The following is a 20,168-nucleotide window of genomic DNA, read 5'->3' on the forward strand; positions in this document are numbered from 1 at the left end:
GAAAACAAGACAGAAGAGGCTGGGTCAAGGAGCAGATCAGTGTGGCACGTGATCTTCACCCGCGGCAGTCTGCCCATCACAGCCCGCCCCCATCAGTGTGGCACGCGATCTTCACCCGCGGCAGTCTGCCCATCACAGCCCGCCCCCATCAGTGTGGCACGTGATCTTCACCCGCGGCAGTCTGCCCATCACAGCCCGCCCCCATCAGTGTGGCATGCGATCTTCACCCGCGGCAGTCTGCCCATCACAGCCCGCCCCCATCAGTGTGGCACGCGATCTTCACCCGCGGCAGTCTGCCCATCACACCCCGCGCCCCATCAGTGTGGCACGTGATCTTCACCCGCGGCAGTCTGCCCATCACACCCCGCGCCCCATCAGTGTGGCACGTGATCTTCACCCGCGGCAGTCTGCCCATCACACCCCGCCCCCATCAGTGTGGCACGTGATCTTCACCCGCGGCAGTCTGCCCATCACACCCCGCGCCCCATCAGTGTGTCACATGATCTTCACCCGCGGCAGTCTGTCCATCACAGCCCGCCCCCATCAGTGTGGCACATGATCTTCACCCGCGGCAGTCTGCCCATCACACCCCGCGCCCCATCAGTGTGGCACGTGATCTTCACCCGCGGCAGTCTGCCCATCACACCCCGCGCCCCATCAGTGTGGCACGTGATCTTCACCCGCGGCAGTCTGCCCATCACAGCCCGCCCCCATCAGTGTGGCACGTGATCTTCACCCGCGGCAGTCTGCCCATCACAGCCCGCCCCCATCAGTGTGGCACATGATCTTCACCCGCGGCAGTCTGCCCCGGCAGGCGGGCAAGGGTGCTGTGCACTCCTCCGCCTCGCGGCTGCTCCTGCACGGTGGTGACACCCGGCGCTGGGCCAGCCTCACCCCAAGGCTCTTCCCGAGGGGAGGTCGGAGAAGACCGCTCTCAACCACGGTAGTTCCACGAAAACCACTCTCAGGTGTGAGAAGCAGATCCAGTCTCTCCCACAGGTTTCTGGGCTCCTGTCTAATGACTTCCACGTGTGGATCACACAGCCCGGAGGCGAGGCCTCGCCAAGAGCAGTCTGTGCAAGACCAGCCACCTGGCAAGCAGGGCCTCCCACGAAGGAAGGGCCTCACCGCCCGGGTCTGAATGAAGGCAGAGAAAGAGGACCAGCTGCCCAAGCGATAAGCAGGCCCCAAGACAGGTTTCTGTGCTTGTTTTTAAGGTCAAGCTCTTACCCCATAAAAATCACAAATGCATCTACCCTTTGAATCCACAATTCCAGCTGCAAGAATTTACATGTTACAAACGGATCCTTTATAAAAGCAGTCATCAATAGGAAACCGGCTAAATAATCCTATTTCCCCAGGGTGGAGTATATTAGCTTTAACAAAAAAAGAACACCTCCAAGACAAATGGTAGTGAAAGACGTCAAGTGCAGAACCACCCGGAAACCTCAGAGTTGAGGGTTGTGCTTACGAGTCTGTTCACCAGATCCAAACAAATTAGACTGACAGAAGAGAAGCCATCACCCGCTGTGCCAAGGAGTACAGAAATCCATTCCTAACCCTCGCTCCATTCATTCACCCTGGCTCTTCTTCCCCTCCTGAGAGCCCACAGACTGGCTCAGTCTCGCGAAGGCCGGACACTTACTTGCTGCCATTGAACATCTTGTTCAGGGCATCTCGTGATATGATATGACCACAGACCAATTTCATGGGTGGGTTGCTATCTGTTGTTTGCTGACGAAGGATGGGACAGGCAAATATAGAGTGATACCAGCACTTCTTACCAAGGTCCACTTCAATCTGCTCAAAGAAAAAGGAGAGCACGTTACAGCTTAGAGCGCCTCCGCCAGCCAGCAGCAGGCTCCCTCAGACCCACTCTTCTCAGCGCAGAGACCCGCAGTCCCGGAGTCAAAGGTCGACCTGCCTGCAGCACCAGCCCAGAGCCACACCCTCGTCCCAGACACTCCTGAACATCCATCGGGAGCAAAGCCCCAGCCACCCGACTTTCTCCAGCACGCTTAGCTAGGTGGTGAATTTGGTGTGGCGACCTTTCAGGGCAGCCTGCGTGTGGCTTGCCTCTCAGTTGGGTTTCAGATCAAGCTTCCTACTTTTTTTTTTGGCGGTGCTGGGGACTGAACCCAGGGCCTTGTGCTTGCGAAGCAGGCATTCTAACCACTGAACTACATCGCCAGCCCTCCACATTTTTTAATGGTCCAGAGACACCACCTGAAACAGGGCGTTAAGGCAAGATTCAACAGAACAGTATGCGATCACACATCAAGCACACGGCATCTATACCCGTTCTCTTTGCTGTGGATTAAACAAATCATACACGCTGAAACCACCTGGGTGTGGTGGCAGAGTGCTGTGATCCCAGCAACCTGGGAGGTGGGGCAGGACTGCAAGCTCAGGGCCAGTCTAAGCGACCTGCTGAGACCCTGCCTGGAAACAGAAAAGGCTGGGGCCGTGCTCGGTGCAAGAGCTCTGGGTCTAGTTCCCGCACTGCCAGAGCAAAGCAAGAACAGCCGAGACACCACGCAGAGCAACGGCCACCTCAGAGCAACGGGCACCTCGTGGCGGCTGCTCGGACGCCAGCTGCCTTCCTCCCTGAGGGCTGACCGCTATAGCAGCAACCCGGCTGGGGCCAGGTGCTGGCCCTGACCACACTCAGGACTGGGAAGGCACCTGTGCCACCACTCACAACAGGCCTAGCAGACAGGCGCGCTGGTTGGGAGCACAAGGTCACTGCAGACAGACCTGCATGCAGGTGTGGAAGAAAAAGGCAGGCGCGAGTTCTGGGTGCCCTGTGGGGCTGGACACCAAGGCACAGGAAGGACACTTAGGCCCGCCTTGGTGCCAAGGTCAGACACACACGACGCTGGTGCTTACGCTGCACCTGCCGCAGCGGCCCCGTGTCACTCTGAGTGCGCTGTGGCGGCCGGCAGGAGAGGTTGGGTGCTCTTTCAGACACGCCGAGCTTATCTGCACCACCCTGACTGGCTCTGATGTCCCCCCTCGCCCTTCAGCGCCACGTAGGTCGAAGGACAGCACTGCTCCAGCGCCTCCAGCGCCCGAGGCCCTCACTTCTGTTTTTACGTGCAATCTGTTTTCTGCAGTGCTGGGGACGGAACCCGAGGCCCCCGCAAGCCAGGCCAGTGCTCTCACTGAGCCACAACCCCAGCCCTGTTTTAATCACGGTCTCATAAACATTAAAAAACAAGACTGTCAAATGGCCATAGTGGTTATTTCCCAGTTGAAGGGCAAAATGGACAGTTTAAACCCTCAAAACACAAGTTCTTCTCAAGACAGGAAAGGTCCATGGTTCAAAGAGAAGGGAACTCACCGGTAACTCATCCTTCTGGTTCCACACTCCAGTGCACTGCCTCTGCTCGATGACGGCCTTGATGTTGATCAGAGCGGGCAGCGCCACACAACCTGCCGAGAAACTGGGGAGCCGGCCGGGTCAGGCTGGTCCAGGGAGCTGCGGCTCCTCAGACCCTGCTGCAGGCCCGGCTGGGACAGGACCAGAGCTGCCGCTCACCCATAGCCACGCCCCGCCTCTTCGAGAGGTAGCTCGCCTTTGCGCCCCCTGCCCAGACTCCCCGCACAGTTCCTACAGTCCCTGAAAAGCGATCCCAGTTTAAAAACAAGATCCCAAGCCTAAGATTACTGAACAACCTCATCAACATGGGAGAAACAAAGCTTTAAGAAAGCTGATGTTTTAAAATTGTCAGGCTCTGATTGGGTAGTAATTTCAGCTCCATTCCTCGGTAACTAGAAAAACAAAGAATTCTGTCCATAAGAAGAGAAAGCGGCTCTGGCATCCAGTGTCGAAAGGGAGCAAACACAAAGTGGAGCGAAGGACGGAGTCAGACAGAACTGAGGGTGACGGCCTTCCACACGCAGGTCTCGGCATCCACGTCCGGAAGGAAGAGACGTCCTTGCCCAGAGCATCCACGCAGCCCTTCCCGACTCCCCCTCAGCATGGCCTCCCAGGACACTGACCTCCACCTTTCCTAGAACATGCTCCACGGCACATGCTCGCGAGGGAAGTTCAAACACAGAGCCTTCAGGGGGTCTTACCGCACCAGCTCGGTGCAAAACAAGTCTTCCTATTTTACCAAATGGCCCCACTTAAGAGACTCTGCTTCAGTCACCAGTGGCACTTTACTTCCTGGTTCCTCCGAGAGCTGGACCACCCTGCCAGGCAGGAAGCACGGCTTCTCAGATCTGAGGAGTCCCTCGCTCCGCAGGGCTGTCCTCCATGGCAGAGTGCCCTGACCTAGGCCCCACGAGGATGTCACAGTCTGCTGGCCATGTGGGACACTCCTGCAGGCCACCGCCGTGAAGAGCGCCTGGGGCACAGGCTTTGGCGGCACCTGCCTCACTCCAACACCCGCCTCGGGCTGACCCGGTGAGCGTCCTGTGCAGACACCCCCATTTCCGCATTTGCTCCCCAGAAAGCTGGACAAGATGGCAACACCATGGGCACCAGAGCTGATCACACCACCCATGTCCTGCGCTAGGACGAAGCCTTGGGGCAGAGAGAGGCCCTGCAGCCACAGGCTGCAACCACCAGGGATCCAAGCCCCACAGAGTTGAGGGAGCAGAGCGCCAAGACTGTTGTTCTCTTAAAATGGGCCTTCGACTTTGGTTTCGGGATCCTACTGCGTGCTTAGGTATCAAAGATCTCAAAGAGGTTTTGTTTTCATGGGTAACACCTACAATTTAATGTATCAGGAGCTAAAACAAAAGGAACTAACTGACTTAAAAACGTCACACCACGCTACACCATCCTACGTGCCTCGTATACACATCCACCTCTGCGGACAAAGGCACTCACTGCCTCCCTCCCTGCAGCTCACTCCAGAGAAGGGGGCCGGCCGGCTCCGCCTGCCGCAGAGGTCCCCAGACACGCAGTGCTTCAACTGCCTTTTCAGACACCATGGCTACTCCAGCACAACACTAGGACTCAGCAGTGACTGTGTCCCACGTGGCTGCAGAGCGGAACCTGACTACTGAGCGTCTTGTACCCTGCTACATCAACACCGACGGGCCTCTCGGACTCGGAACGACTCTTCGAGCCGGGCAGGATTTTCTGATCATGCTAAATCAAGACCTTGTGGACGCCTCTCCATCACACAATGTCCCAAGGCCTCTTGTGAACACTGCGGGCACCAGCAGCCTCTGTGCTGGGCAGCGTAAGTCTTCCGGGCTCCGAGTCCAGCTCAAGTCCTGAACCTGACATCACAGCAAAAGACACTGTCAGCTCTTTCCCTGGACACAGACACAGGCTTTCTTCACTCGCTCGGAGAAGTGATCCCAGAGCCCTCCGGTCTGTGATTCCCTAAGACTGCCTTCTGCGGACTCAGCTCCTAACTCCAACTGTTCCCGGGGCTTCTCCCAAAGGCCGCATGGAGGCACGACGCCCAGGTGCTTCTGCACACTCCCTACTCTACCCCCCAGGACACCGAAAAGCCAGGTGCTCAACAGCCGAGGCTTATCCAGAATGACCATCCTTAATGTGTTGGCAAGTACACTAGGTATGGCTGGCACCTCTCAGCCTGCATGTGGCTGGAACTGTCCCCAGGTCACCCACTACTGTCTGTGCCATCTGCACAAACATCAGCAATGGAAGAGACTCCAGGGTCACATGCCATTCTGGAAACTGCCACCTTAAGCATGCTGCTGCCAAGGGGCTCGGTCTCCAACACCAACCGCAGGCTGCTCTCCGCTCAGTCACCAGGACCAGCTAAGGAGCAGCGGGGGCCGCGCCCACCTCCGTACCTGACGCTGAGCGGGGACTCCACAGACAGCCCCAGGAGGGCGCAGGCATCCCGCGTGAAGATGTCGCAGATGTCTGCCCACTGGTTCGCGTCCAGCAGGTGCACGTACGGCGAGTTCTCGATCCCTTGTCTCAGGTACACGAGGCTTCCCATCAGCACCTGAATGTCTAACGGGAAGCAGCAGTCTGCAGGTGTGCTCACCTGGAAGTGCAGGTGCAGGCGGCAGGCCCAGGCCTCCCCATGCCCCCCGCACAACGTAAGACCCTGGCCCACAGGCCAGGCGAAATGTCCCTCTCCAGGACAGCGGCCACGACACCCCGAAAGGAGCCGCTGGTGCTCCCACACCAACGTGGACCGGCGGCTGCCAGGAGCCACAGCAGCGAGGAGGGACAGCAAGAGGGCAGGCACGCGCCTGCTCCTCTTCAGCCTCCTTGGGCAACAGGGGACCCATGACTCCGCACTGCTTCTGCATTCCTCTGCGGAGGTTCAATGTCTGAATGTTCCGAACCAGCTGCAGCTCTTTTTGAGAAGTAATTCTCATCTGCAATGTTCTATTCCATTAGCAAACACGTATGTTAGACACGGTCAAGACAGCCCGTGATGCCCCAGCAGAGGCCACTGCCTGTTCCAGACATGAAACCACCGACTCCAGACTCACCTTTTTGATGATTCAGGGCAAATGGCTGAAAATTCTTAGCATACTGCAGTGCCTCTCGCTGATTTGTAGTTCCACCCATCAGCAAGCTGATAAAGTACAGTCGGTGCAGCTTGAATTCCAAGGAGCTGTTTTGCGCTATGAGCATTTCTCGGTTTGACACTGCCCACCTGAAGAAAGAGAAGGTTTCACCAACAGTGAGAACGCAGGCGAGCTGGGGGGCTGCCCTAAACCCAGCACCGAGGAAGGGTCTACCTGCCCCTCGTGGAAGGCTGGGGGCACTGCCAGCTGGAGGCCCTCCAGTCCCTAGAAAAAGAACACTGAGTTGGAGGGCAGAAACCAGAAAGGCCTCACATGAGGACAGGACTGCGCGTCACGGAATCATCTGGACGTGACCAGGGCCATGCCCGGAAGCAGGCTACCTGCCAGGTTCCCTGATGCCCCTCTCCCCTGAGGATGGCCTGCTGACAGCCCAAGGGACCCACCCACTTTTAACTTTCACTAGCTGAAAGACCGAGTGGCTCACAGTAAGGCTACACAGATCAACAGTGCGATCTTCCTGTGCCAAAACGACCAGCGCAGACGCGCCGTCAACAAAGGAAAGAACAAACCGAGTCCTAAGTCGTCCACAGTGGGGTGACTCAGGCCTCAGGGCACAAACAGTGGGGTGACCCCTCTGAGCTGGGGCCACAACATCAGGCCAGAGCCAAAGCACACACTGTTAAGATCAACCCTGTGGGAAGGCACAGTTTACTTCTCAAGCACAGCCCAAGACACAGTGGTCAGTGCCACCTTCTTTAATCTGACCTTCGTCTAGGCCAGCATCCCCACAGCCCAATTCATCCGGGACCAGTGGAGCCTGGAATGGGTCTGAACACGTCTGGGTCGACTCCACAGAACAGGAGCACCATGTCTTGAGTTCCCACGATCAGCTGATGGACGGGACTTGGCAGGGCAGCACGTACTGGGTCACCTGTCCCTGACAGGCCTGTGCTTGCTTACGGACACCCTCCACCACCCAACGCTCAGCACCCACGGACGCCCTCTACCACCCGACACTCAGCACCCACGGACGCCCTCCACCACCCGACACTCAGCACCCACGGATGCCCTCCACCACCCGACGCTCAACATCTGGAGTCAGAGTATAAAGCTGCTGAGTTCAGAGTCGAGCTCAGCTTTAAAGTACCAATGATCTGGATCTCAGAAATATCTATCCAAGTAATGCCACGACCCCTGCTTGGCACTAAAGTGGATGCAGTCAAGTTGCACTCCGTGCCTGGTGGCCCTGCTGACACCGCCGGGCCCTCCTGGCAGCCTCCTTGTGGATATTGCCCCAACATGAACACCCATGGTGCTGGGCTGGGCATGGCCCCCGGGCCTGCCTGCCCAGAGGGATTCACGGCTCCAAGACCTCCTTAAGTCAGGCCACGCAGAGCTCACTCACGCCTCCATCCTCAGAGGCGGCCCTTCCTGTTCCTGATCCAAGGCACACGCACATGGGAGCTCAGAGTCACGCGGGGAGCTGGAGAGTGCCTGCACGTTTCAGTAGAAGTGGAAGCCAACAGAAAAAAGGCGAAGCCCACACGTAAGTGACTCCCAAGAGAAAACGACCTCGTTCCCATAGGGAAGTGTTCATATCACAGTGTTAAAGGGGAAATGATTTTTGGGTAGCAGATTCCCCCGTGGTGTCGGGGAGTGAACCTGGGACCCTGCACAGCTAGGCACGTGCTCTCCCACTGAGCTGCACCCCCAGTCTCCCCTTCTTCTTCTTCTATTTTCTAGTTGTCAATGGATCTTTTTTATATTTATATGTGGTGGGCCTCACCCGGGCCCAGCAGGCACCCTCCCACTGAGCCCAGCCCCGGCATCATCACCCCAGTCCTGTGTAGTTATTTAATGTAAATCAAGGTCTCCCTAAGTCGCCGAGCCTGGCCCTGAATGTTTGGTCCTCCCGCCTCAGCCGCCTGAACCTGCTTGGATACAGGTGTGCACCACCATGCCTGCTCTGGTTACCAGAACTTCAGCAGGAATTACTTTGGAATGTTGGATTCAAGCATTATTCATCGCCTGCTCTGTGCAGTCTGACTCACTGCGCGTGCACTGCTAGACCAGCACAGGGGCTGACCCCTGGAGCCCATTCCTGAAGGACCTCTCCAGAGTTCTCTGTAACAAAACGCTACTTTATATCTGGAAGCAGTTCCTTGCTAGGCTTGCGCTTGCACCTAGGTAAAATTTCTTGACTAACAGGAATTACAAATTACTTTTCTAAAATTCAAGCTATGAACTTAAGCTTTTCAAACTATGAACGTGTAGTCCTTTTTTTTAAACTTGAAGAAGCATTTAGACAATGTAATTCCTAATTTACTATTTGAATTTATGTTTACATATTTTCAAATCATGCCACAATCAGAATAAGGTTAACATAAATCTGTCCTCTCCTCGTCAAAAAGCATTTAGAGAACTAAACAGAAACCCACTTCAAAACGAAACACCACGAGGCTCACTCCGCGCAGGGAAGGAGCCTGGGCCCTGCACGGCGAGGCAGCGTTGGGCGCTGAGCCAGCCCGGCCCCCGTGCTGGTCAGGTGGCTCTGCTGTCCGACAACTGGCCTCATGGGACTTCTCCTAGGTACTTTAAAGACTAAGATCTACAGGGCAAAAGGACTCCGTGCTTCTCCTGTCCTTAGCTTTTCCTAAACTAAGGATGCATGCTCCATTCTTATCTCACACGTGTGAGCACGTTTAAGACAGAACCCTTTCCTGTCAGCCCCGGAACTGTGACTGTGGACTCGCCCTCGTGTCCCTTGACCTCGGCTCCCCGGCCAGTTAACTGGAGACAGCACAGGCCATGACAGAGCCTCTCTGGAGCGCCCCAACACCCGCCTGCCGGGGGGCTCTCCTGTGTCACTTCCACACCGTCCTCTGCCCCTTCTCCGCAGGTCTGCCCTCGTCCGTTTCTGGAAGCTGGTGCCGGTTCCAGGCAGCACTGCCGTCCACACAGGCTGCCTCCCCGGGCAGCACAATGCTGTCAGCTCTCGATGACGCCTGAGCCGACGGGCCATCTGTCACTGGCAGGGACGCGCTCCTCCATATTCTCGTAGCTGTGTCTTCTCGACACGCCACTGGCCTCAACACCTGGCCTGAGTGTCAGGCTGGGATCTGCTTTTTCAAAGGAAGTCTCCCATCCAATGAGAAGCACTTGCCACTTGAAGACAGCAGCCTGCGGAGTCGGCGAGCCTGAGGCCCTCCCAGCACACCGCGCCGGTTCCCACGCCATAGGCCCGCCAGGCAGGGCACGGCCGCCGTCGTCCTCAGGCTTTCTCTTCACATCCCATCTCGTGTCCAGCAACCCACCCGTGATTTCTGTCTGTGTGAAATGCCCGTGGTCTGCACTGGGCACAGGGCTGCAGCTGTAGCAGGACCTGTCCCGACGCGCTGGACGCGGGACTGGCTGTGACCGTGAAGCAGCATGGTCTGTGCTTCATGAAGCTCCCTGTTCGTCCAGCGTGGTGCCTGGAATCTGAGCCACGTCACTGTGCCCGTGGCAGCCACGCTCGCTGCACTGGCCACAGGCCCACTGGCGAACACCAACAGCAGGGAGGATGCACGGTCGAGGGGCAGGAGAGGGCTTGGTGAGGACAAGGTGGCCCAGAGAGGCCCAGTGCGAGGCAGGAGTGGAGGGACTCACGGGCCCAGTGCCTGTGGCCCACGGCACGGCCCTCAAAGAACCAGAGAGCACCGTCGGCCTTCTGCTCCTCACCAAGGCCTCAGGCCTCCCCTTTCCCTGTTGAGAGAAGCTGGGCCAGAAAGCCTACAGGTTGGTGCCAGGAGAGGAATGAATGCAACACAGGGCTAAGGGCAGCGGGCCAGCAGGACCCACCACAGGGTCCTGGCACGTGGCAAGCATTTAGGAGGCCATGAGGGGCCTGCTGAGGACGGGGTGTGCAGAGACACAGGCAAACAAGCAAGCTGCACGCTGAGAACCCATGGCAACGTAGCTGCCACAACCAGGTCACATCCACAGGACCTGCTGGTACAGGTGGACCATCCCATCTTCACCAAAGTACCGCATGGCCCGAGTACTGAGAACAGGCCAAGGACTCAAGGCCAGCCTCACTCAGGGCTGCAGGTCAACCCGAGTACTGAGAACAGGCCAAGGACCCAAGGCCGGCCTCACTCCAGGGCTGCAGGTCAACCGGTCGCTCTGGGCCTTACTTGCCCACTCAGTGCCAGCACTGCTCAGTCCTTAGGAGGACATACCCAGGTCATGTCTACTCTCTCCTGAGAAATGGCTGTGGTCTCAGATGGTCCTCTACACTGAGCCAGCAGGAAATGGACAGTGGACAACAGAGAACGGTGTCAGCCCCACCTGCCTCTCCCCTTCTGCCTCCACGCCCTCCCTCTGGACTTCCCACCTTCCTGTGTGGAGGGCCCTTTCCTCCACCAGACCGGCACGCAGGCAGAGCAAAGGGAAGCGCAGCACCTGCCCCCTCTGCCTTTCCCCACCAGGACCACAGGGAGGAAGTCGCCTGGGCCTGACCGCCCAGCTCCCTGGTGGACACGAGAGCCTGTCTCCTCCACAGGAAGACTGCCCAGCTGCAGGAGGCCACAGTGAACAAGAAGGCAGGTGGCAGGAACGGCTTCACAGCCAGCCGAGAGCCAAGGCCCTGCGTCGGATGTGCCTGCCTCCTGCTTATGAGCTGCACCCACGACCTCCCTCTCTCACTCTGTGGGGCTGGGATCAAACCCAGACTCTCACAGATGCCAAACACACAGTTTCTCTTAAGCCTGGCAGGCAATTTTATTTACTTATTTTGGTACTGGGATTGAACCCAGGGGTGCTCCACCACTGAGCTACACGCCAGACCTCTTTAAATTTCATTTTGAGACAGGGTCTTGCTCAGTTGCCCCATCTGGCCTCAAACTTGAGATCCTCCTGCATCAGGCGCCCAGTCTGCCGGGGTCACGGGTGCGAGCCACCACGCCCCGTCTGCCGGGGTCACGGGTGTGTGCCACCACGCCCGACTCCTTTTTTAAACGTAAGAGTGTGAAGTAAAACAGAGATGAGCATGTGACAGAGACCTAGGTGCCGCGGTCAAAGCCTGAACCGCTGCGATGCGGCCCTCTATTGAAAAGCCTGCTAGCCCGGCTCCTGCGTAACACTGTGGCCTACGCATGGCTTCAGACGATTCCTGTCAGCAATCTGTTCTCGATGAAGCATCAAAATGAACAGTGATCACAAAGGGGCTCCTCTACCCAGCGTCTGCGCTCCTCACTGCCACTCGTTTCAGTAACTACTTCAACGATTCCCTAGAAACTAGCACAGAATCCAGCCATGACAGACGCTCAGACCCGCCCGCCATCAGCACAGCCTGAGCAACGGGGCTGCAGTCAGAAGGCCGGCTCACACAAGTGGCAGGACAGCAGGACCCAGGAAACCTCTTGCGCGCAACTCAGAGCAGCTGGTAAGTTAAATAAGTCTAACCATTTTCTCCCATTCCATGTCCCCAAACTTCACTTGGCGAATAGAAATATTCTCCCTAGATCTCTCTGACATCTACCCCAGGGGTTAGATAAATACATCTTAAAATGTCTAAAGTGCTTTCTAATTAAGTTTTCTTACAGTTCCTTCAGAGTACCCAAAAGAAAGCAAATTCAGGAACTCACTCCAGGGCAGGTCTTAGAACTCTGACTTTCAATGCTTCTAATATTCGATTTAACTCCACAAATGGTTCTTTCTGACTTGGGTCTACAGAAAGACCAGATTCCTGAAAAAAAAAAAAAAAAAAAGAACTTTTGTTAGCAGTAATCAGAATAAAAGCAGAGTACCAAGTACATTCCAGATCAGAGACGACTGACCATTTCTTGAACACATATTTCTATCACGGAGATGATGTCTCCACCATTCTTCCCTCCAAATATCAGGGAGCAAACGGCCATGAAATAAAGGTGGATGTGGCTTTGCAAGAAGGAAATTCTGAATCATGAAATACAACCATGCTCTCTCTTTGCCCTGCCTGGGATCAGCAGGCAGAGGACAGCTGAGAAACGGCCAGGTCAGGGGCCTGGGGCTGCGTGAGCACAGCCATCACATGCTGGGCCTCTCACCACCTCCCATCACTGCAAGGAAAATAAACTTCAAGTTTGTTGCAGCCACTGTTCTTTTGGGTCTTCATTATTTGAAAATAGACTTAACCCTCAATGATATAATTCACGGTAAGAAATTTGTACAAACACAGCAGTCTGTAAAAAAAGATCCTAATAAAAAAATCCCAAAAGACTCAGGGAAAGATTCAAGTTATCATTTACTTGAATTGTTTAAAACAGAAAAGGCCTCGACTGCAGGTCCAGTTTGCAGATTGGCTTTCAGTTACCCAATCCTTTCAGCCCCTCAACTGGACGCAGGTACCACCGGCAAGGTGGTTACCCCAGGTGTGGCTCCAGGCCAGCTCCTCGCCTCCCAGCCCTCACCCCATCTGCAGTGGGAGCAATGACCTCCACTTCCTGGGACTGCAGGGTGGGGCCTGAGGAGCCCCTGCACTGAGGCTGTCCCGAGGCCCGAGGCTCATGTCTGACAGAAACAGACTGCGCAGGAAGCAGACTCTGCTTTGAAATCCACTGGGTAAGCAGGTGTCCTTAACCTGGGCTAGATTAGGAAGCGCTCTGTCCTGCTGCTTCTCTGCTGTGCGACCCTCTCGTCTAAGAGCAAAGAGGGAAAGTAGTCTCCCTTCTGAGCCCCTTGATTCATGAGCTAGGACCAACCTTCTGGGTAAGAATAAGAGAAGAACAAAAGAACAAAAGGGTTTTAGGACTGATTTGCACCATTAAAAAAAAAAAAAAAAAGATTTACTAGCAAAACGTGGCCGTCTCTGGTAATTAAAATATTTTAAAAAATCTATCGACAGTCTGCAGAAGACTCAAACCCCGCTCTGCAGAGTGCCAACTCCAAGCGGCTCCCCCGTGTCCCTGCCAGGGTCCCGGAGGCGGACACACAGATACCTGGCATAGCTCCTCGGCCACGTCCAGCATCCCCTGCCGGAAGAAGTGCTCCACCATCACCTCGTTGAGAAGCCGCTGGCTGTCCGCCTGCCAGCAGCCGTCGATGCCCACACTGCTAATGTCAGAATCGAAGTTCTGGAAAGGAGAGAGAGCCCGGAGTCCATGACTGCTTTACTTCACGTTAACAAGGTCCACGCTTCGCTCTGAAGTGCCCCGGTAAGCACTCAGCTCCGACTTCTGCACGCCCTCTCGCAGGCAGCCGGCGACCTTCCCACGGCCTCTCTACAACCGTCACTCCCAGGGATCACGGCGGGGAGAGCGACCAGGAACACGTGCAGAGAGCACTGGAAACAGCTCATCAGGGTTTCCGAGACGCGGATGGCGGGCGCAGGAGCGGAGGCTGGGCGACACACTGCCACAATGCTTCTGGAGGCACGAGCACGCACACCAATGGGGCTGCCCCGCGTCCACGCCGCAGCCGGCAAGTGGATCAAGAGAGCAGCTCCGCACCTGGGGCTTCGCACGCTCCGTCTAAACGGCACTCGGGGACTCTGAGAGCAGAACTAAGGCAGACCGGCTGTGGTGTGGGACACACAAGACCAATCTGTACCCGCGACCAGAACGCTGGTCAGGACCTGTGGCCCGAATCCAGCCAGTTCAATCACCTGCTAAAACCAGCAAATGCACAGATCAATCGTTCTCCACGACTTTTTTTTTTTTTGGTACTAGGGATTGAATTCAGGTGCACTCTACCACTGAGCCACATCCTCTGCCTCTTATTTTTGAGACAGGGTGTTACCAAGTTGCCCAGGCTGGCCTCCAACTCAGAATCCTCCTGCTTCAGCCTCCTGAGTTACAGATGTACACCACCAGGCCTGGCTTCTACTTGGAATTCAAATAAGACGCAGAGTACTGCAGCATGGTGATCAACACACCCAGGACACAGTGTGACAGTGTCTGGTACAAACCAAAGAACCAGGAAAATCTCAAGACACAAGGAAAAGATGATCAACAGACACCAATGCCAAAGCGATTCGGATATTGGGATCAAGGGACTTCAGATAATTTAGAAAAATGGTCCAAGAGAAAGGAAGGGCAAACACCTGAAGCAAAAGACACTGAAGATACAGTGAACAAAATCAGAGCTCAATGGCTAGACTCCAGAGCAGAACAGAACTGCCAGGGCAGAGTGTCAGTGAAGTCAGCAGAAATCATCCCACTGAACCGAAGAAGAAAAAAAGATCAAAAAAAGAGAATAGACCCTCAACAACTTTCCTCAACAACTGTGGGAAAATAGAAAAGCTAACATTTTGCCCTCACAGAATCAGAGGAGAGGAGAAAGGTGGAGAAAGAAGAGCTGAAGAATACCTCCCGCGTCTGCCAGACGCAGGCCTGCAGATCAAGAGGCCACGCCGACTTCCACAGATAAGTTCAGATCCTACCCACACCTCACCATCAAACCGACACCCAGACAAAGGAAACCCGCCAGGAGCCAGCGACAGTGGCAGCTCACGTACGGAACCTGATTCCTGAGTCCAGAAAGGACTGAGGCGTTTTTCCAGCTCCAAGAGAGCAGAGCAGGACTCCCAGCTCCTGGCCCGAGTGAACACGCCCTCAGGGAGGAAGAGGAAAGGAAGACATCTTCCGCGGGAGGACCCAGCTGCCGCTGGCAGGCCTGCTCTACCAGGGCTGCTCCCGTAAGCTCCCTGGACAGAGCAGGAAGCGGGACGCCTGAAGGAGCAGCACCTGCCCCAGGCCCGACGGGCACTACTCTAAGCCTCCAGCACCTGCTGTTCAAAAAGCACATGACCTCCATGAGAGACAGGGCAACAGCAGCCCTGGCCAGCGACTGCTCACCAGCGTGGGCCAAGCTGGGACTACTTGACAGGCTTCAAGAGCAGGCAGGACGTAGAGGCGAGAGCCACCACGAGCCTGCCCTCTACAGTGCCAGCAGGCAGCAGGGTGCTCCTCTCCAGAATGCAGCATTTTCTTCCCCACAGAGCACTCTACACCCTGTTTCTGGACACACTGGGACATCCTCTTGGCCTAAACAACAGCAATACTACAAAGCATGAGCAGGGTGGGGCTCGAGCTGGAGCACCTGCTTACATGTGAGGCTCCGGGCTCGACTCAGCACAGCGTAAAAAAAATAATAATAAAGATAATGTGTCCACATACAGCTAAAAACATTTTAAAAAAATAAAGACTACAAAGTACCTTGATGCTAAGGCAACGAGGCCCATGCACATGCTGGACTGCCCGTTCCCTAACACCCAGAAAGCGCTGCTTGTACGAGACTCCTGAGGTCCATTCCCGCTACCAGGTTCTGCTTGTGGAGAGTGAGCTCCACAACAGCCCATCCATGCTTTCGGCAAGTGTTTCCATTTCTGTGACACCCACAGCCCTGGAGTGCTCTGCCTCTCTCCTGGTCCTACGAGCCGTCCAGAAGCGACGGGCCTCGCCTCACATTCCACTCCACCAAGGTCCATCAGAACGAATCAAGAAGGCACCTGGAGACGACAGCCTGTTGTGAACTCAGGATCTGCCTGTCCCTCTACATGTCTAACTGAAGGCTCCTCACCAGAATCCCTGCGACTGAGACCCCGCACTGACTTTTAATGGGCTCAACACAGACAGAGACCATCGGCAGTCTCCACCAGCAGAGTGGCTCTGCTCCCATCCAACAAAGGACCCCTGAATACTTCTCTCGGCCACAGAGCAAAAGTAAACGCCGACCGCCCAGCACCGCACGGCCTGCCACTTAACAGCTCTGGCCATGGCGCAGCCCTACACGGCCCCTCCACACCCGTCCTCACCAAGCTCACCACCGTCACTACCACGTGGCTGGGGAGCATGGGGCGCCCACAGTGTACAGTGGCCAGGCTTGGGAGGCGCACCTCTGTGCCCGCTCTCCCGCCCCAGGATGGCAGGAGGCCGCTCAGAGACGGGCTGCGGGTCCAGCACCGCACGGCTGCGGCAGACACGGGCAGCACTGCACCTCCGCCGGGGACCCCTGCCCGCGGTCGTCGTCTCTGCTTCGTCATACTTTCTCCTTCCACATTTTCAGGCAGAGTAGCACCTGGCACGATGTCCTTAAGTGGGAAGGTTAAGACTCAAGTAAGAGCCCAGAGCAAAAGCGGCGGCACCGGGAGTGCCCCTCTGCGGAGCTGTCACGCTCGGGAAAAGAGGCTGCGGCCGGGAGGTCCAGGGACGCCACCACGCCTCGCGGGAACAGGTCTACCGCCCCGCCACGTCACCTACGTGGTCCCAGGGTCAGACGCTCAGGACCGGCTTCACTGTTCGCTATCGGAACCAACTTGCTTCCCAAACAAGCTCATAAGATGGCGATTACTGCGCAGCCAGGGTCATGAGGTGAAGTTCAGCATCTGTGCTAGACCTTACGTGCCGGCCTCCGACCCCGTCCACGCATCTTCCTGACCGCCCGTCGACCTCCAGGAAGAAGCGGAGCGCGGGCCCACGACGCGCAAGGCTGCGCGGAGGAGCCGCTGGCTTCCCTCCCAGCAGTGGCTGTCGGGCTCCTCCGACAAGACTGAAGTCGGGGCCAAAGGCTCCTGGTGGGGCAGGCGGACACCCTGAAGCTCGCAGAAGGGGCGCCGCTGGGGCACACGGTGAGGATCGGAGGACCCCCAGCACCCCTGGATGCCACGTCTCTGCCACCTGAGGAGTTCCGGAACTGTCCCTCAGAGCCTGATGATTCCAGGTGTCAGTGAGGAGAGCCGGAACACGACCGTGGCATCCGGGAGGACCGTACGCCGGCGTGAGAGCGGCAGAGCCTGGAGAAGCCCAGGAGGGCTCCTGGCCCAGGACGAAGCAGCTCATCCCGAGCGCGTCCAGCAAGCGTGCCCGCAGACCACCGGTGGCAGCCGCCTGGCAGTGCTGCGCGGTCGGCACTGTAGACACGCCTTCAGAAGCCAACGCCACCTCCTGAGGTGCTCCACATTCCCGGGGGGCGTCGTACTCCGCTTTGGTTTTCAAAGAGATGGCAGGTTCACACGGTAGGCACTGATTTCATAAAAGTGGAGCAGCGTAACAAGCCACTCAGCTTTCAAGATCCCAGCACCACCAAGAGCAAAAACAGCTTTTTGAAGATCCTTAAAATGCTCCGTAATCTCGCCGTCTGTCACAGTTTTGTGTCCTGACTGCACTGTTACTTCTGGCCTGGTGGTTTGCTCTGACCGGAGAAGTTTATTCACGCGCTTATTTATTACTTCCCCCAACAACGTATCTCTCATGTGAGAGGCAGAGGAGCAGAATTCATGCACAGTCAGCACCCTAGGGCACAAAGGAATACTTCCGTCGAGGAACCCCAGATCTTCAGTTTCTTCTCTACCTCTGTCACCTGGGGCAGGTGGCTTAACCTAAGTCTTGGTGTTCACGTTCACATCCAGGGACAATCACCCCCTCTTACACAGTGCTGGAGATTAAGCCAAACCCTCTGCCTCCATCCAGCTGCACTTTAGGATGCAGCAGCTGAATCTGAGTGGACCTGGCCATCGAATCTTCAGATGCTATGCTTAAGAGTTGTAGTAAGAAACAGAACAAAACCAAACAGACCAAAGTGTACGACCACAGAAGTACTGACCCCAAGTCCACTAACTTCAAATCGTTTAGACTTAGCTGCCGACTGCATCAGCTGGCGCGCACGAAGGCACGAGGTCTTCCTCTTGCCTCACCCGACTGCCACTAGGCTAAGCACCTTCGACTGCAGGCAGAGTGGGCCCTCCTGGGCCTGTGGGGCCCTGACCTGTGGCCCACACTGGCTGTAGAGCTGGGTCCCTGCTGGGCCTGCTCTGCCTTCCCCAGACCCCCTGACCTCCATGATGCATTCTATGTCTGGAGCAGGACATCAGACCTACACCAAGCGCCACAGACTGCGAGGGCAGCTCCACCTGCCCACAGGGGCTGAGGCCAGTGAAGAGCCACACGCACCAAGCTCTGGCCCGAGTCAGGACACGCAGTTCCTGTGACAAGTCCTCTTGCCAAGCACACTGAATTTGAACACGGGCAGGCAGGAGGGTGATCGGCCTGGGAGGCTGTGCCCTTCCCCTGCCAGGGCTACTCATGGCACCAAGGCTCGTATTCCCAGCCCCTCCCTCCTCAAAGGCAAACAGAAAGGCTGGGGAGGGCACAGGGGCGCCGCCCCACAGCACACCTGCGGCCACGCCAGTCAGCCAGGCCAGTCCTCAGAACAAGCACTGTGGCCAAGTGCAGGACTGGGAGGAAGGCAGCTCCTATTCACATCGCATGATTTAAAAAGCAACGTCTTTCGTCTTGGCCACATATTTTCACGAATAACTAAATGCCTTGTGAAAACTTGGATGGTGTCTGCTTCATTTTCTTGGATTGTGTTTTTGGGGTGGAGGATAATTTGATATGGCTTACTTATTGATGTTGGTGCTGGAGAGTGAACAGGAAGGTTGTGCCACTGAGCCACAGCCCAGCCCTTTTATTTTCATCCTGACACAAGGTTTCCCTAGGTTGCTGACACTGGCTTTGAACTTGTGATCCTCCTGCCTCAGCCTTCTGAGTCACTGAGATTGTAGCTGCACACAACCACCCGGCTCTTATTTCACTCATTTCTGGCTCTTGATCACTATTTTCTTTTTATTAGTTTGTCAACTACATACCTTCATTAATTCTAAAAATCCTACCCAAACACCCTAACGAATCGTATCTTTCAGCACTCAACTTGGTTCTACTTACCAAGCGTGCATCACCTAGTCTTTCTGGTTTCCGTTTCCCTTTCCTAACACTGACATTCCTCCGGGAGGGAAGGGCCCGTGCGCTGCTCGCGCACCAGGAGCCAGGCAGAGCCAGCATACCCCTGCAGAGTGAACACAGACCCTCTCCCGCCCTCGCCATCCCTGGGCAGTCCCATCCCGGCCTGGGTGTCACCAGTGCACACGCTCCACCTAGTGGCACATTTTCCAACGACCCTGTCCCTCCTGACATGAGCAGCCCAGCCATCGCAGGCTCATCTTCCAGCACAAGTGTTCACGAGGGGTCTGCTGGGTGAGCGTGTCTCCCAAGCTGTGCCCACCACTGCCAAGCTCACACCTGGGGCAGGTCAGTCAACACCTCTGAGCCTCAGCCTCCCTGTATGTAAGGAGGGATGGCCTACCAGCACCACAGACGCACACGGCCCCGCGTGAAGGCCTGGGCTGGCTCCGGAGCAGGGCCGACCTGCTCTGATCACTGCTTCTGCCACCCTCCACTGCTTTCCTGGCTTACTCTTCTCTGGTCTCCTGTTGGATCCCACCCACACCCGCGGGGCCTTCTGCCTGAGGTGTGCCCACCCACAGGGGCAGCAGCCCCCATTGGCCCGCCATGCAGGGTGAGCTGCTGCTCTGTCCCTCCTCCGTCCTAAGAGAAGCACACTGCTGCTCCTTGTCTCAGGTCACCCAGGAGGGACGGCACTTCCCTGCTGTCGCCACAGAACTTTCCAGCTACTGTGTGCATACAAAAAGCACCCTCACATGACCAGACTGGCCTGGAATCTTGCAGTGGGCATGCACTGTTTTAGCTTTAAAATCTTAGTATTATTATTTTAAGATAGAAATACACACCTGGAAGTCTGCAGCAGTAGTCGTTTTTACTGGCTTTTCTTACTCAGGAAATAAACTTAAAAAGCCAATGACAAATTAAAAACAGTGAATAAGTACCCTAAACAGACAGAATTCTACATTTTCTAAAAGCAGGGATTGC

General features: G+C 56.1%; 1 protein-coding gene across 2 annotated transcripts in view; it reads right to left on the reverse strand.

Annotated features, from left to right (window-relative positions):
• The window catches only part of RMND5A (required for meiotic nuclear division 5 homolog A), a 37,707-nt gene that overhangs the window by 185 nt on the left and 17,354 nt on the right, over nt 1-20,168 (reverse strand). For both annotated transcript variants that reach the window (XM_079111276.1, XM_079111275.1), the window contains exons 3-8: nt 13,443-13,577; nt 12,111-12,211; nt 6,445-6,611; nt 5,788-5,953; nt 3,344-3,446; nt 1,646-1,800 (exon numbers count right to left, since the gene is read on the reverse strand). In XM_079111276.1, coding sequence (XP_078967402.1) covers nt 1,646-1,800; nt 3,344-3,446; nt 5,788-5,953; nt 6,445-6,611; nt 12,111-12,211; nt 13,443-13,577 — 827 coding nt within the window. The remainder of the gene's footprint in view (nt 1-1,645; nt 1,801-3,343; nt 3,447-5,787; nt 5,954-6,444; nt 6,612-12,110; nt 12,212-13,442; nt 13,578-20,168) is intronic.

Source organism: Sciurus vulgaris (assembly GCF_902686455.1).
Source record: "Sciurus vulgaris genome assembly, chromosome: 14".
Classification (NCBI taxonomy): Eukaryota; Metazoa; Chordata; class Mammalia; order Rodentia; family Sciuridae; genus Sciurus; species Sciurus vulgaris.